The sequence below is a fragment of the Drosophila kikkawai genome, chromosome 3L (assembly GCF_030179895.1).
Source record: "Drosophila kikkawai strain 14028-0561.14 chromosome 3L, DkikHiC1v2, whole genome shotgun sequence".
Taxonomy (NCBI): domain Eukaryota; kingdom Metazoa; phylum Arthropoda; class Insecta; order Diptera; family Drosophilidae; genus Drosophila; species Drosophila kikkawai.
In genome coordinates this window covers 16,299,067-16,311,737 of record NC_091730.1, presented here as the reverse complement: position 1 = coordinate 16,311,737, position 12,671 = coordinate 16,299,067, and the positions used below count along the sequence as shown (strand labels likewise).

Sequence of the window (12,671 nt, the reverse complement as noted above, 5' to 3'; positions counted from 1 at the left end):
AATTTAGTGCCTTTATTGACCTTAATTACCTTTTTCCCTTAACTTTATATTGTACATACCTTTATCAAACACTTTGTCATCTTTTATTTTAAAAAGGCTTACCTTAACACCTTTTATTTTTTGTTTTTATTTAAATATTTGCTTAACAGTTCCAGCATTTGTCAAATTCCAAGATAAACCCAGCAAAACAAACACCAAAAATGTGAGGAATTGTCAGCCAACTGACAAAGGCAAGCGACAAAAAGTCACTTTCTGAAGGAAAATATTTCCACATTTTTTAAACTGCATGCTTAACCCACTAAAAATCAGTTGATTACAAAAAATAACTATTAAAATCATTGTAAAAATTTAAAGAATTTATAGTTCACACAAACTTGTTTATTTATCTTTGATTTAATTATTATAAAGGCTTTCTTTTGTCTTTTTGGATTTCAATCTTGCTTAAAGTTAGTTGCCTGTCTTAAAGGGTTAACTCTACCTACACAAAGACCTCTCTTTGTCTCAATGCACTGCCTGAATTCCTGTATTTGCCCAGCAGATTAACACCTTTGGCCAGTGGACAATGGCCTGAACCCCATACCAAATGGTATTACCCCAGCCAGAACAAAGGCAGCAAATGCGTCGGCTTCGTCGGCCTCATAATCAAATGCAATGTGGCATTGGCTAAAAATGGAATTCTGCTGTCTGCACTTCATCAAGCGAAGAATAAGGCAAAGCAGGAGGAGGAGGAGGAGGTGGAGGGAAGCCCTGAATGACTGACTGACAGCTGAAAAAGTCACCTCACAGTCCCCTCTCTCTCTGCCCCAAAGAACCCGTTTCTCTCAGTGCAACATGCATTCCTCATGCCATACAAAACAATTGACATGCATTGTGGCTGTTGCTGCTGGGATGTTGCTGCTGCTGGATCTCCTGGTTCCTGGCAGCCTCTCAACTGCAGAGCCTCGGAAATTGTCACAGCAACTTGTGCCGCTTGCAGTTTTCCAAAATGAAGGCGAAATAAGTGAAAAAATATATAAAACTGGTTTTTATGGTGGCGACACAGCAAGAACTTGTAAATATTTAAAGTTTACTTTATCAAAAAATTGTTTAAAATAGTAACCTTCTTGAATATTAGTTAAAATCTAATTTTGCGAAAAGTTAAATAAGTTTTTCTTATATTTTTATAATATTAAAAAATAAATATATATTATAAATACTTTTTCTACAAGGTTAAGTATTTTTAAAAAGCAAATTGAAATTATAAGAAATTCTTGTCTGCTTCTAGCTTATTTAAATAATATTCCCAATTATTAATTCCCTATAATATTTCCCTCTCTGTAAACGTTTTCGCAATAAGGACACCGACTAGAACTGGTTCTGTGCCTGAGCCCTGCTCTTCATTTATCAATACTCGATCGGAGACCGAAAGTCCGGTTTCCCTGCCTCGTGCATTTCATTTGATTTCTCTCCATTCGGACTGCAAAAGCATTCTCAGGCTCAGATATATATATAAATTAAGATCCATATCGGAAGGGAAACTGGAACTGCGATTGGCAGAGAAAGAAGCCAACGGCAGGTGGCATTTCGTATCGGTTTCTGGGATAGATATATCCCCTGGATATGATACCAGACCCAGAATTGTGATTTATATTCAATAGTGTTAAACGTGGGCTTAACTCGTTTCCAGATTTTCCTTCTTTCTTTCGGTTAAAACTTTCAATTGGTTGTGAATTCTTCTTGGAGGAAGTTGCCCCGCTGACTGCCCGCTGTTATTTATTGTATTCGTTTACCGGCATTTTCCTGGCTCTCAGCTCGCTTAATTTGCCTCTGTCCATCTCTGTCTAACTCCTTTTAGACCGGGCTCTTGGCTTGTCAGCATGACATGACTTTTATGGCATAAAGTTATATTTCAGGCTCCCCAATCGTAGATAACTTCAAAGGCAGGCGATTTGTAAAGGCGCCATCTGGCGTTGGGAATGCGAATTCAATGGCTATAAATGTCGGGCCATCGATGGGTTAAGGATTTATGTTTAAGATTCCAGCATAAAAACTGCACTGGCAGTTGGGTTAAGCACTCTGAGGCATGGAATTGCTAGAGGAAGATGGGGATTTAAATTTAAAATATTAAAGGGGGTGATTAAAATAATAAATAAATTTTAAATAAATAATATGTTGAATAATTTGCAATATTTATAAGATGATTTACTTAAATGTAAAGGTATTTCTTCTCTAAAAAATGTTAGAAATATATTTCCTTTTAGGTAATTCCTAGAAAATCTTTATTTATTTTGTTATGAAGAACTATCTCTTTTAAAATCTTTAAAAATATATTTAAAAAATAAATTAAGTAACAAAAAAAACCTCGAAATTATAGGCCACTTCCTCCTTGAAAAAACTCAAATAGAAGTGAAATGAAGCGCTTTAATTGAAAGTATTTACAACTCAGTGAAGCATACGAAATTGTTCTGTGTCAACAGCCTGGAAAAGCGCGACAAGTTTTCACAGACACAAAAAAAACCAAAATTAACATGTCACCTAAGGAGGAGGAAAAAAATATATGTAAGCCAGATCCCAACGAGGGGCTAATCGATAATTTATGAGCGGAAATATGGCACGCCGAACGAATGATGGATTCATTAGGGGTATGAGAAATCAAAGGCGTGAGAGGGACCGGGGCAGGTGCGAGCTGGGGATATTGTAACATGTTTATAAATAACGCTAATGAGCAGCGGGCAGATCGGAGGGAACTAGGAGGGAGGTGGAGGAGGAGGCCCCCTCAACTCGTTAAATGTTTAAACAGGCGGCGTGACTTTGAAGAAGGGCGGCGGTTATCGACGCTGCCGTTTCGAGGCTATCGCTGTGTAAATATTTACCCTGAAAGAGGTACATGAAATGGTAAAATTAAACAATGTTTATCTCCCGTTTCGGTTTGCCTTGTTTTATTTTACCACCCTGCAATCAACAGTTATATTCCATGCAATTGTTGACATTCAAACAATGTTTGAGTTTCCAAAAGGTCAACAAGTTCACCTGGAAATTTGCTAAAAAGAAAGTTTTTTCACGTATTTGTTTGCTTAACAAATGATGATGATGGCGGGAAATGTTTATAATTCAATCAGCATTTTTTAAAAATAAGTTGGCTTATTGTTAAAACAATTATATATTTAAATGGGGAAGCCAATAAATTTTACAATTTTAATTTTAATTTAATAAACTCTGCTTTTCCTCTTATCCTTCCAGGCGACATCCTTTCCGGCGTTTGCTTTGTGGGCCAACTGGACACCCACTCGCTGGGCGCCTTCCTCATCCTGCCGCTATGCATTTACCTCTCGATCGGAGCTCTCTTCCTACTCGCTGGCTTCATCTCGCTCTTCCGCATCCGGACCGTGATGAAGACGGACGGCAAGCGAACGGACAAGCTGGAGCGCCTGATGCTAAGGATTGGCTTCTTCTCCGGCCTGTTCATACTCCCCGCTCTGGGATTGCTGGGCTGCCTGTTCTACGAGTACTATAACTTTGACGAATGGATGATCCAGTGGCACAGGGACATCTGTAAGCCCTTCTCCATACCCTGTCCGGCTGCTAGGGCGCCGGGATCGGCGGAGGCGAGGCCCATCTTTCAGATCTTTATGGTCAAGTACCTCTGCTCGATGCTGGTGGGGGTCACGTCCAGCGTGTGGCTGTACTCCAGCAAGACGATGGTCAGCTGGCGGAATTTCGTGGAGCGGCTGCAGGGCAAGGAGCCCCGGACACGGGCGCAGGCGTATGTCTAGTATGAGACGGGTCCGGCCAAGTCCGCGCCCATAACCACCCCCGAGCCCGATCCGGAGGCGGCCAACGAGAGTTACTTAGAGTTTAGCACCTAGACACTCCACACACACACACACACACACACAGCAGTCGTAGTTCTTAGTAGCTTTGTATAAAGTTTATAATCTTTGTTTTTCCACAAAGAAAAATGGAGAAGAAAATCAAAAGTTGACCCTAGGCTATTGTTTGAACCTTGAGATGTAATATTAGTTGATACGGAAGCAAGCTTGTTGAACCAAAACTATGCATATAAGTTGAGACTCTAGCCATAAGTCCTTGCTTTCATCGTATACGAACTAGTATCTCCCTTTTGATCCTTTAGTTTTCTCTGACGCGACTTGTATGTTGGGTTTTGATTGTTTTGAAAGCTTTAAATGTGCCCTACAATTAGTGGATATAGCGTATAGATACGATTACGATTACGAAATGAGTGTTAGGCATTAAACAGTAGACAGGCAGTAGGTCACTTCCCACAGAACACAAAACTACAGCTAATGTATAAACGAGAAAAGGAAACCATAAACTATTTAAATGTATTATGTAGCTATAAATGTCCTCCATGTGCTAAACTTAATGCAAATACGATTATTATAATTATAACTGTAACTCTTAACTGTAACTGTAATTCTAACTGTAATTGTATATTTGTTGAACTAATTAATTCTAAACGCGTATGGGAATAATTTGTAATTTGTAATTCAATTTTTTAACTGACGTTGTAGTCATAGCACCTAAGTGAACAAAAGCAAAAAGCAAAAACAAATGATGACATTTTTGTTGCCACTTTATGGAAATTTTTTCCCTCACCCCCCACTACGTCTTTTTCCCTCATTAAATAAGAGTTGAAACTGCCATTTAAATATTTGTAGACACGTGAAAAAATCACCGAAAAGGGGGAAGAACTGTTGAGCATTTGTTTTCAGCGCATTTAATTGAGTCCTCGAATTAAATTGGCACTAGTAATATACATACACATGTGAAATTAATGTCCAAGCCAGATTTGTGTAGCATTTAAGCCGATGGGAATGCATATTAATTATATAGCAACTATCGATAGTCGGTGTAACATAGCGAGTGCAAGCGAACAATTATATAAGTGTATAAAACCAGCATAAAACATTAAGAGCTTCAATGGAAGCATCCACACACACTCACACACACATGACTCACAACAAACGGAAAATGCAAAAATAAAACTTTATTTTATTGTTAAAGACTGAAAAAAATGTAAAGAGTGTTGTTATTTGTATGGGGGGAAACTGGAAAGGGGAAATATTCATTGAACGATGTTCCTAAGTCTTAAAATATTTGTCACTGGTCAGTATATATACCTTAAATCAAAAGAAATATAATATTTTCTCACTGCGGAATTTTAAAAATAATTGAAACCCAACTAAATAACCAGGGAAAACCTCTCCCTCACACCTATTTTAAGAATAACCCTACTCTTCACACAGCCAAAACTTTTCCCATTAAACCCAGCTACACATGTAAAACGGACAGCTAGAAATTCAATCATAACTTGGCAACACCCGCTGGCCAAGAGTACCGACAAAACACTTGGAACACATGGCCGTAAGCCTTGAAAATTTACGAGTGCCAACGAGAAATCCACGCCCATATAATTTTGATTACACTTGTTTTCTAAATACTCTCGCCCAGAAAAACCGCACAAAAAGACATCAAAAGCATTTGGGGAAAAAGGAAAATGCACGGCAAACACACAAAAACAAAGGCATTCGAAGCACATGTGTGCGGTGAAAAGGCCGAAATAAAATCCAGACCAAAACTGTACTTTCAGGGGGGAAAAGCGCTGGGAAAAATTATGTAATTCGTTGTTGAAAATTTTCTATAATAAGAAATATTTTTCAATTAAAAAATATATATTTAATAATTCAATTAAATGATTCTTGAATAATTCACAATTTTAATATTGTTTATTTTACAGTTCCCCATTATTTTTTACTGTGTAGCCTTTAGTCAGTCGCTAAGCTCCTTGGCAACAAATTGCAGTTAAAAAATAGAGAAAGTGGTTGGGGAAAATCACTCTAGCTGGCTCTCACTTCCCCGATTCTGGGAGCCCACGCAGAGGGACATGTATTAAAGGATATGAAGGATATGGCAATGTTTTACAAAACACGTGTGCGATTTAACAACTACAACGGCCACACGGAAAACTTTTCAGCAGCGCACACACGTCCCAAAAAAAGAAAAAAAAAACAGCAGAGAAAACTGCACACGAAAATGGAATCCAATGTTCGGCGGTGAGTTTTGTTGCGTTTTTATGCGACCACCATAAAAAAGTTATTAATGTGTGGGTTTTCAGGAGTGCGAGTGGGTCGGGAGGAGGTTAGCGAGCATGAGGGGAAAGTGGAAAAGCTGGGAAAGCTGGCTGCACACAGCCACAAAATGGCGCGGGCGTGTGCAGGCGTTAATGTGGCAAAAAATGTTTCAGAGCGAGGACAATTGTTTAGTAAAATACCGAATGAGGATGCTCTTTATACAGTTTATAAAAATTTAATAGAAAATATTTTAAATATTTTATGAGTCTAAATACCCTTAAGAGCTTTGTTTAAACTTACTATAAAACCCCTAAAAAAGTCATACCTCCTTTAAAAAATCTTACGCCTCCTTCTATTATCTAAAATGTATTTTCTAAGTTAAAAATATAAGAAATTTTTCTAGCAAATCAAACAATTTCTTACCCAAAGCAGAGTATTCTTCCATCGTTATATTTCTCCTTTGTAACTTTCCTCAACTTTTATTATTTGCAATGCAGTTTGCTTGCCGCTGAATGCGGGCGTGAAAATCATAAAGCAAAACATATGAGTAGATGTGAAGTTACTAAAAAAAGCCATAAACAAGGGAAAAGAACTCGCGGCCTGGAGCAGAAATAAACGCCCCCCAAATAGGACACTAGCGACGAGGAGCGTCGAAATGCGGCTGCACGCCCTGAGCCTGAGGGATTTCCAAATGGAAGCGGATTTGGGTTTGAACCGCCATGTCAGGCCATCAGCCACTACATATTTTCTGCAGCTTCTCATCTTTCATAAAAGTGGGAATTAATCAAGAGAGCCTGAGCCAGGAACAGCAGTTTGCAATGGGTTTTCATCAGAACAATTTGGTAGGACTTTAAAAAACTGGAATTTTTGTAGGAACTGCGTTTATATCCCCTGAGTTACATTCAAGGGAACTTTACAAAAATAATCAGTAAATTTTTGAAGGGATCAAGAGCGAAAAAAGAGATAATAATGTATAATAAATATTTGTTGATAACTCTCCTTATCCCCTTTTGGGCTACTACCAAAAAACCCATTTTAAAGTAGCCAAAAACGAAGTTCCATTTAATTAATTGGCCAAAATCGATGCCACACAATTGAGAGCGAGAAAAAAAAAAGATTCTCCCGAACGGAAGCCGCTTTGTGCCCGCCTGGGGGAGTTTGCAATTTAATTGCCATTTTCAATTAGGTAACTGCACAAAATAGACCAACAAAGAATATACTGCACTGCGCTGTGTAGTTTACTTAATTAATGTTCTACAGACGGGGGACTTACGGGGATTCGTCCCCCGAAAAGGGAGACACTCAATAGAGCCCCAAAAAGTGGGCAATGGAAAAGGTTTCCAAAGAGGAAAATGGCAGCAAACGGATTAAATGAATTTAGCAGAGCAAGATTAAGGCTAGATGACAAAGTAAAATATAGAAATAAAAATAAGGAATTAATTTTAAGAAATAAATCATAAAACTTTGAAAGAATGGGTAAATTTTTGTGATATTTTTTGGGTAAAAATCTAAATTTTGAAAGTCTCTAACTGAGTCAAAAATGCATAAAATCTAATTCGTAAAGCGTTTTTGTATTCGTTTTTATAAGTGTAACAAATCTGTATACTTAATTTATTTTTAATAAATTTCTATAATTTTATATACTAATTTTTGGAAAACTAAAACTGAAAATATCACAACTCCACCGAAAACGCATTAAATTCCATTGGGAAAGCGTTTCTGTGTTAGTTTTCATTATTAATATATTTAAATGAATATAGACATTTACTAATAAAATATCGAAGTATAATATTCTATATAAAAATCTATAAATTTACTAATAGCTTATGAAATTAATTGAGCTTAAGGCTGGATCCAATCCGTTTTCAACCCACTGGGCACCAGAATCTCAACAGCTGCGCTCAACTAGCAATGAAATTTCATTGCCCAAAAAGAAGGGGCTGCAACCCCCTGGAAAACCCCCGTCCAACCTTGGCCAATTCCAACTAGCTGAAATCACACAAAAGGCTGCAAGTCCACCGCAAACAAAAGAAAGTTAATTGCCAGGCCAAATAACAAGTCACCCCACAAATCTCGGCTAAAGGAGAGCGAGACTCGAGGGCTCTGGCAGGGGGTGTTGGTTCAATATTTGCCTTAGTTATGCCCCCCCGGAAAATCAGGCAGGAGATGCCCGAAGTAGCTGCTAATTTTTCGCCGGGAAAAGTCAATTAAATTTCACCAAGAGGAGGGTTTCCAAAAACTTTTCGGCGCCGAAAATGAATAAATGATGGAGCATGAATGTCAATCAAAGTTAAGCGCTGCAAAATGAAGACAAACAATCGAAAGGGATCGAGTTGGAATCCGGAAATTTCAGCCAAATAGAGATGAGTCATACGGTGGAAGGGGGCGGGCGGAAAAGCAGCTTCCATTAGCTCCAGGGGGGGTGGCATAAATTATGCCCCGCCACGCCCACAAATTGATAAAGTTTTCCCCATTTCAGATACGCCCGCTCCGCTGGCCCGGCTAATCCAACAATGCCTAATGACAGTTGTCGAAAAGTTTTCGCCCGAAAATCGATTCTAATGGCATCGCAAATAATCGAATCGAGTTGTTTATCGAAATGAATAGTTTGCGGGGTGGAGCTCTGCTGAAAAAGTTGTCAAATTTTATAGTTATTTGTGGGGTGGCGGCTGCCAATTTGAAAACATTTCAGTCTGATAAAAACCCTTTTAGCCCGAACTTTTGTGTGGCTTATTGATAAAGTTGCTGGCCAGGTTTTCACCTCTCTCTCTCTCTCTCTCTCTCTCTCACTGTTGGCCATAAATCAGTTTGGTCTACGAACTCCTGCAGCGAGGTGAGGCTTCAATGGGACATAAACCTTGCAGCAGGTGGCCCCCTCTTAGGGCTTTTCCTCTGAGTAATTAAAGCAATTGCGACAAAAGAGCCACAAAAATCCTAAAAACAGCAGGAAGCCAGAAAAGAAAACATATATATATATGAGGGAGCCAGTCGCTTCTAATCAGATTTACACTGCGGTTCCTCGACATCCGCACGAGCTTTTCTTAATTGTCATAATTTCTTTTTAGCGCTTTCGAAATGTGTCAAAATTATGTTAGTATAGCTCAGCGGAGGGGGAGGTGTTGGCGGCAGCAAATTTGTCAAATGGGAAAACTTTTTAATGGCTTTGGTGAGGGGGGGAGAAAAAAAATCATTTAAGGTTATGAAATATTATAACGACTGTGTGAGATGTGTTTAATTATGTCCTCAAGCTAAATAAGTCAAGTTGGTTTAAGTATGCGAAAAGCCAAGCTGTTTTCTTATTAAATGTATTTAAAGCTGACTTAAATAAGGCTTTAAAATTGGTATTTTTATAGGCTTGAGGGGTATTTTAAATTTAGTCTAGAGCTTGCTAAGCAGTAAAGAAGATATTTCCGACCCTATAAAGTATATATATTCTTGATCAGCATCAGCAGGCGAGTCTTTCTAGCCTTGTAAGAAAGAAAAAAAAAATTTTAATTTTTTCAAAAATTTTATAAGGGGTTACATCATTAAAATGTTCAAAAATTGGCCAAAATTTTGATTTTCTAAAATTTCAAATTTAGTATGCAGATTTTTTAACAGAGAAGAAACTTAAATAAAAATTCTTTCCGAATAGAAATTGAAACTTTTTTGGCTTAGTTATGATATTTTTTCGTTTTTAATTTGGTTTGCTTTTTCTATATAATTTTAATAATTTTATTACAATTAAATATAGACTCTTTAACTAGCCTCTTAAGTACTTTAATCCACCAACTAATTCATTCATTACTTCCTGGGTATAACCTGGCAACTTTCATTATTTTTAAAGGCTCACGAAAACCCCCTCGGAATCTATATAGATAATTAAATGACTTTGGGCCTACATTCTTTCTCTTCAACCAGAAGACATAATGAAAAGCCATTGGGACTGTGAGTGATCTCATGTCGAGGCTCAGCTGTCAGAGGTCGAAAGCAATCGAGTCGAATCGATCCAAACAATGGAGACTCATTAACGATCTTAAGAGTGCTTCTCCGCTGGCCAGAGTTCTGCCGCTCAAATAAATAATAAATATATAGAGAATAGAGAGGGGGCCAAGGCAGAAGAAATATGAAAATAATTCCATGGGAGGAGGGCGTATGTACGTACGTACGTACAGTAAGGGTCGTGAGCATAAATTTCAAAATTGTTTCTTGGCCTCGACGCGCGCGGCATTGATGAAGTACGTCAGGATGAGGCGGGAGTGACGGGAGACGGAGACGGAGCCAGAGCCCCATATGCCACAGGGCAACTTATGGCTAAGAAAGGTGCAGATTGGAGTGCCACAAACCAATAGAGTTGGGGGAGTACACTCAAAGAAATGACTACTGTTTATTAATTTATAAGAAAATTGAAGGGAAATTATTATAACAATTATATAATATATAATCACAATTAATTTCCACAACCTAGAAGATTAGAAAATATTTTATTAGAAGTTTTTAGGATCTAAAAATCCTATTCTCCCCCTATTTAGTTTCATAAGAATTAAGTTCCCTTTATTTTCTTTTCTCTTTATTTTATAATATACATTTTCACAGTTTCAAGTATTTTTCTTCGAGTGTCTAAGGAAGCGACGGCAATGCCTCAGACCAGGAAACCATTGTGCCCGACTGTTCCCTTGGCCATTCTTGATGGTCGATGCTGTGCGGGTGATAAGTAACATGAATCACGTTTTATTTTGCCTTCGGACTTTAACGATGCAGTCGCTCTGCCTGGCTGGAGTGCCGGCGACTGTTGACTGGTGACTGGCGATGGAGGCGGCCCGGGGAGTGAACTCCAGACTGGCTCAATGGCTGACTGACTTCGTCTTCGAGTTGGCTGAAAAGGTCAGAGAGCCGGCCGAGAGTCGAGGTTTCCTGCAATTTTTATTTACCTTTTGTGTATGAGAACAACTTGGTTCTATTCTTTTGATTCCCTTACCTCTCGATTGCTGCAGGGATTTTCGCTGTTCGACGCTTTTTTCCATTTCGCCTTGGAACGTGAGAATTTAATATTTCTTTTCATTAGCCACGCTCGACTCGAGTTGGAGCTTTGGGTTTGGAGGTGGGCTTAGGTACGGGTTGTTGGAAAAGTAGTTCTGGCGACACTTACAAATTTCATGGTTTCATTTTGAGGAGGTCGTTTACCAGCGACAAGAAACATAAATTATGTCAAACAGGGTCAATAGCTAAATTTGTTGTGGTTAGAAGAGAGAGGTGGTACGGGGCCAAAGGTGTCGATGGATACTGAAGAGAAACATAGTTCTAGAGACTTCTGAGAGAAGTCTAGAAATTATGGTAACGAGGTTTTCTATCAATCTATTATCTGGCAAGTCTTAGAACGGAAATCTTGGTTTTCATTCAAATAACTACCAATTTATGTTCACAATTTGCCCAGCCATTTCCACAGTTCCACCCTCAGTATGGCCACCTTCGATGTGTCAGGATTTTAACATGTCCAAAGCAGCCACAAAAGTTTTTCCACCTCGATTCATTTTCCTCCCCCGCACCCCTGCCTGCACTCAGTTAAGCCCTGTCAAAACTTTCGTTGCTGGAAAACAGAAGTTAAACCAAAACTATTTGCCAGTCACGTTCGTCTTGATAACTTGTCGCCAGCTGGAAATCTTTGGAGCAAGCGAGACATTGTCGCCAAATCCGCGGCCAAGTGTTGCAAGTGCCGCCGCACCAAACAATGTTGCATCCACAGCCACTCAACCAAAGGAGTTTGAGATGGAGCCAGAGTTGCTGCCAGCCACTGGAGCCACTCCAGTCTCTGCGATGATTGTGGGCACATCTCCAGCAGTTGCCTGCGGACTCGGCGGCAAATATCAGCCGGCGCGCCATCAGACGCAGCTTAGGCGCGATGAGCCATGCCGTCGACATCCTTAAGCATTGCCACCACAACTTGGTACATCTCAACCCTCTTGAAGCGAAGGCCACACCACCCGAACACACTCTGCCTGTGTCGCTCTGTTTCTGGCCACATTTCGGTTGACGCCTGGCTTTGCGGATTTCTTTGGCGGAATGAGATGGATTTTGGTGGTTTCGAAAAGGAAGAGAAAGCTAGTCCCCTGCTCTTTCATATTTTTCTACATAAATAGAAATACAAATTTATAATGTATTATTTCTTCTATATCTTACATCTCTGAGGTTTAAGAGAAACCCTAAAAGATACAAAAGTATCTGTGGTATGTCCTCTGTTTCCCCCACTCATCACCTTTTCCACCAACTTGATATTCGTGTCCCGCTAGCATTTAGCATAGCATCATCAAGTCATTGTAACCCCGGAATTTCCCCGCATTTTCCACTGGATTTTCCGCTTTTGGCGTAACTAATTTTTCTCCTGTGCTTTCTTGGCCTTCTTATTTTTCTGTGGCTCTTTTTTTCGCCTGCTTTGCTATTGCATTATGCATCTTGCTGGCCAAAAAAAAGAGCGGCGAACGACTTTCCTCCATTGTTCCCCAGTGCCGAGCGATGTTTACGCTTGCTACATTTACTTTGCATGGCAATCTCCTGCTCCGCCCCTGAGGAACCTCAGCTAGAGCTCCAGCTACAGATCCAGCTACTGCCCCAGCCTCAGCCCCG

General features: G+C 39.4%; 1 protein-coding gene across 1 annotated transcript in view; it reads left to right on the top strand.

Moving 5' to 3' along the window:
- Positions 1-4,996, top strand: part of fz (frizzled class receptor) — a 98,782-nt gene extending 93,786 nt beyond the window's left edge. Inside the window, exon 5 of the mRNA XM_017167497.3 lies at positions 3,220-4,996. Coding sequence (XP_017022986.1) covers positions 3,220-3,752 — 533 coding nt within the window. The 3' untranslated portion in view covers positions 3,753-4,996. The remainder of the gene's footprint in view (positions 1-3,219) is intronic.
- The last annotated feature ends 7,675 nt before the right edge of the window (positions 4,997-12,671 follow it).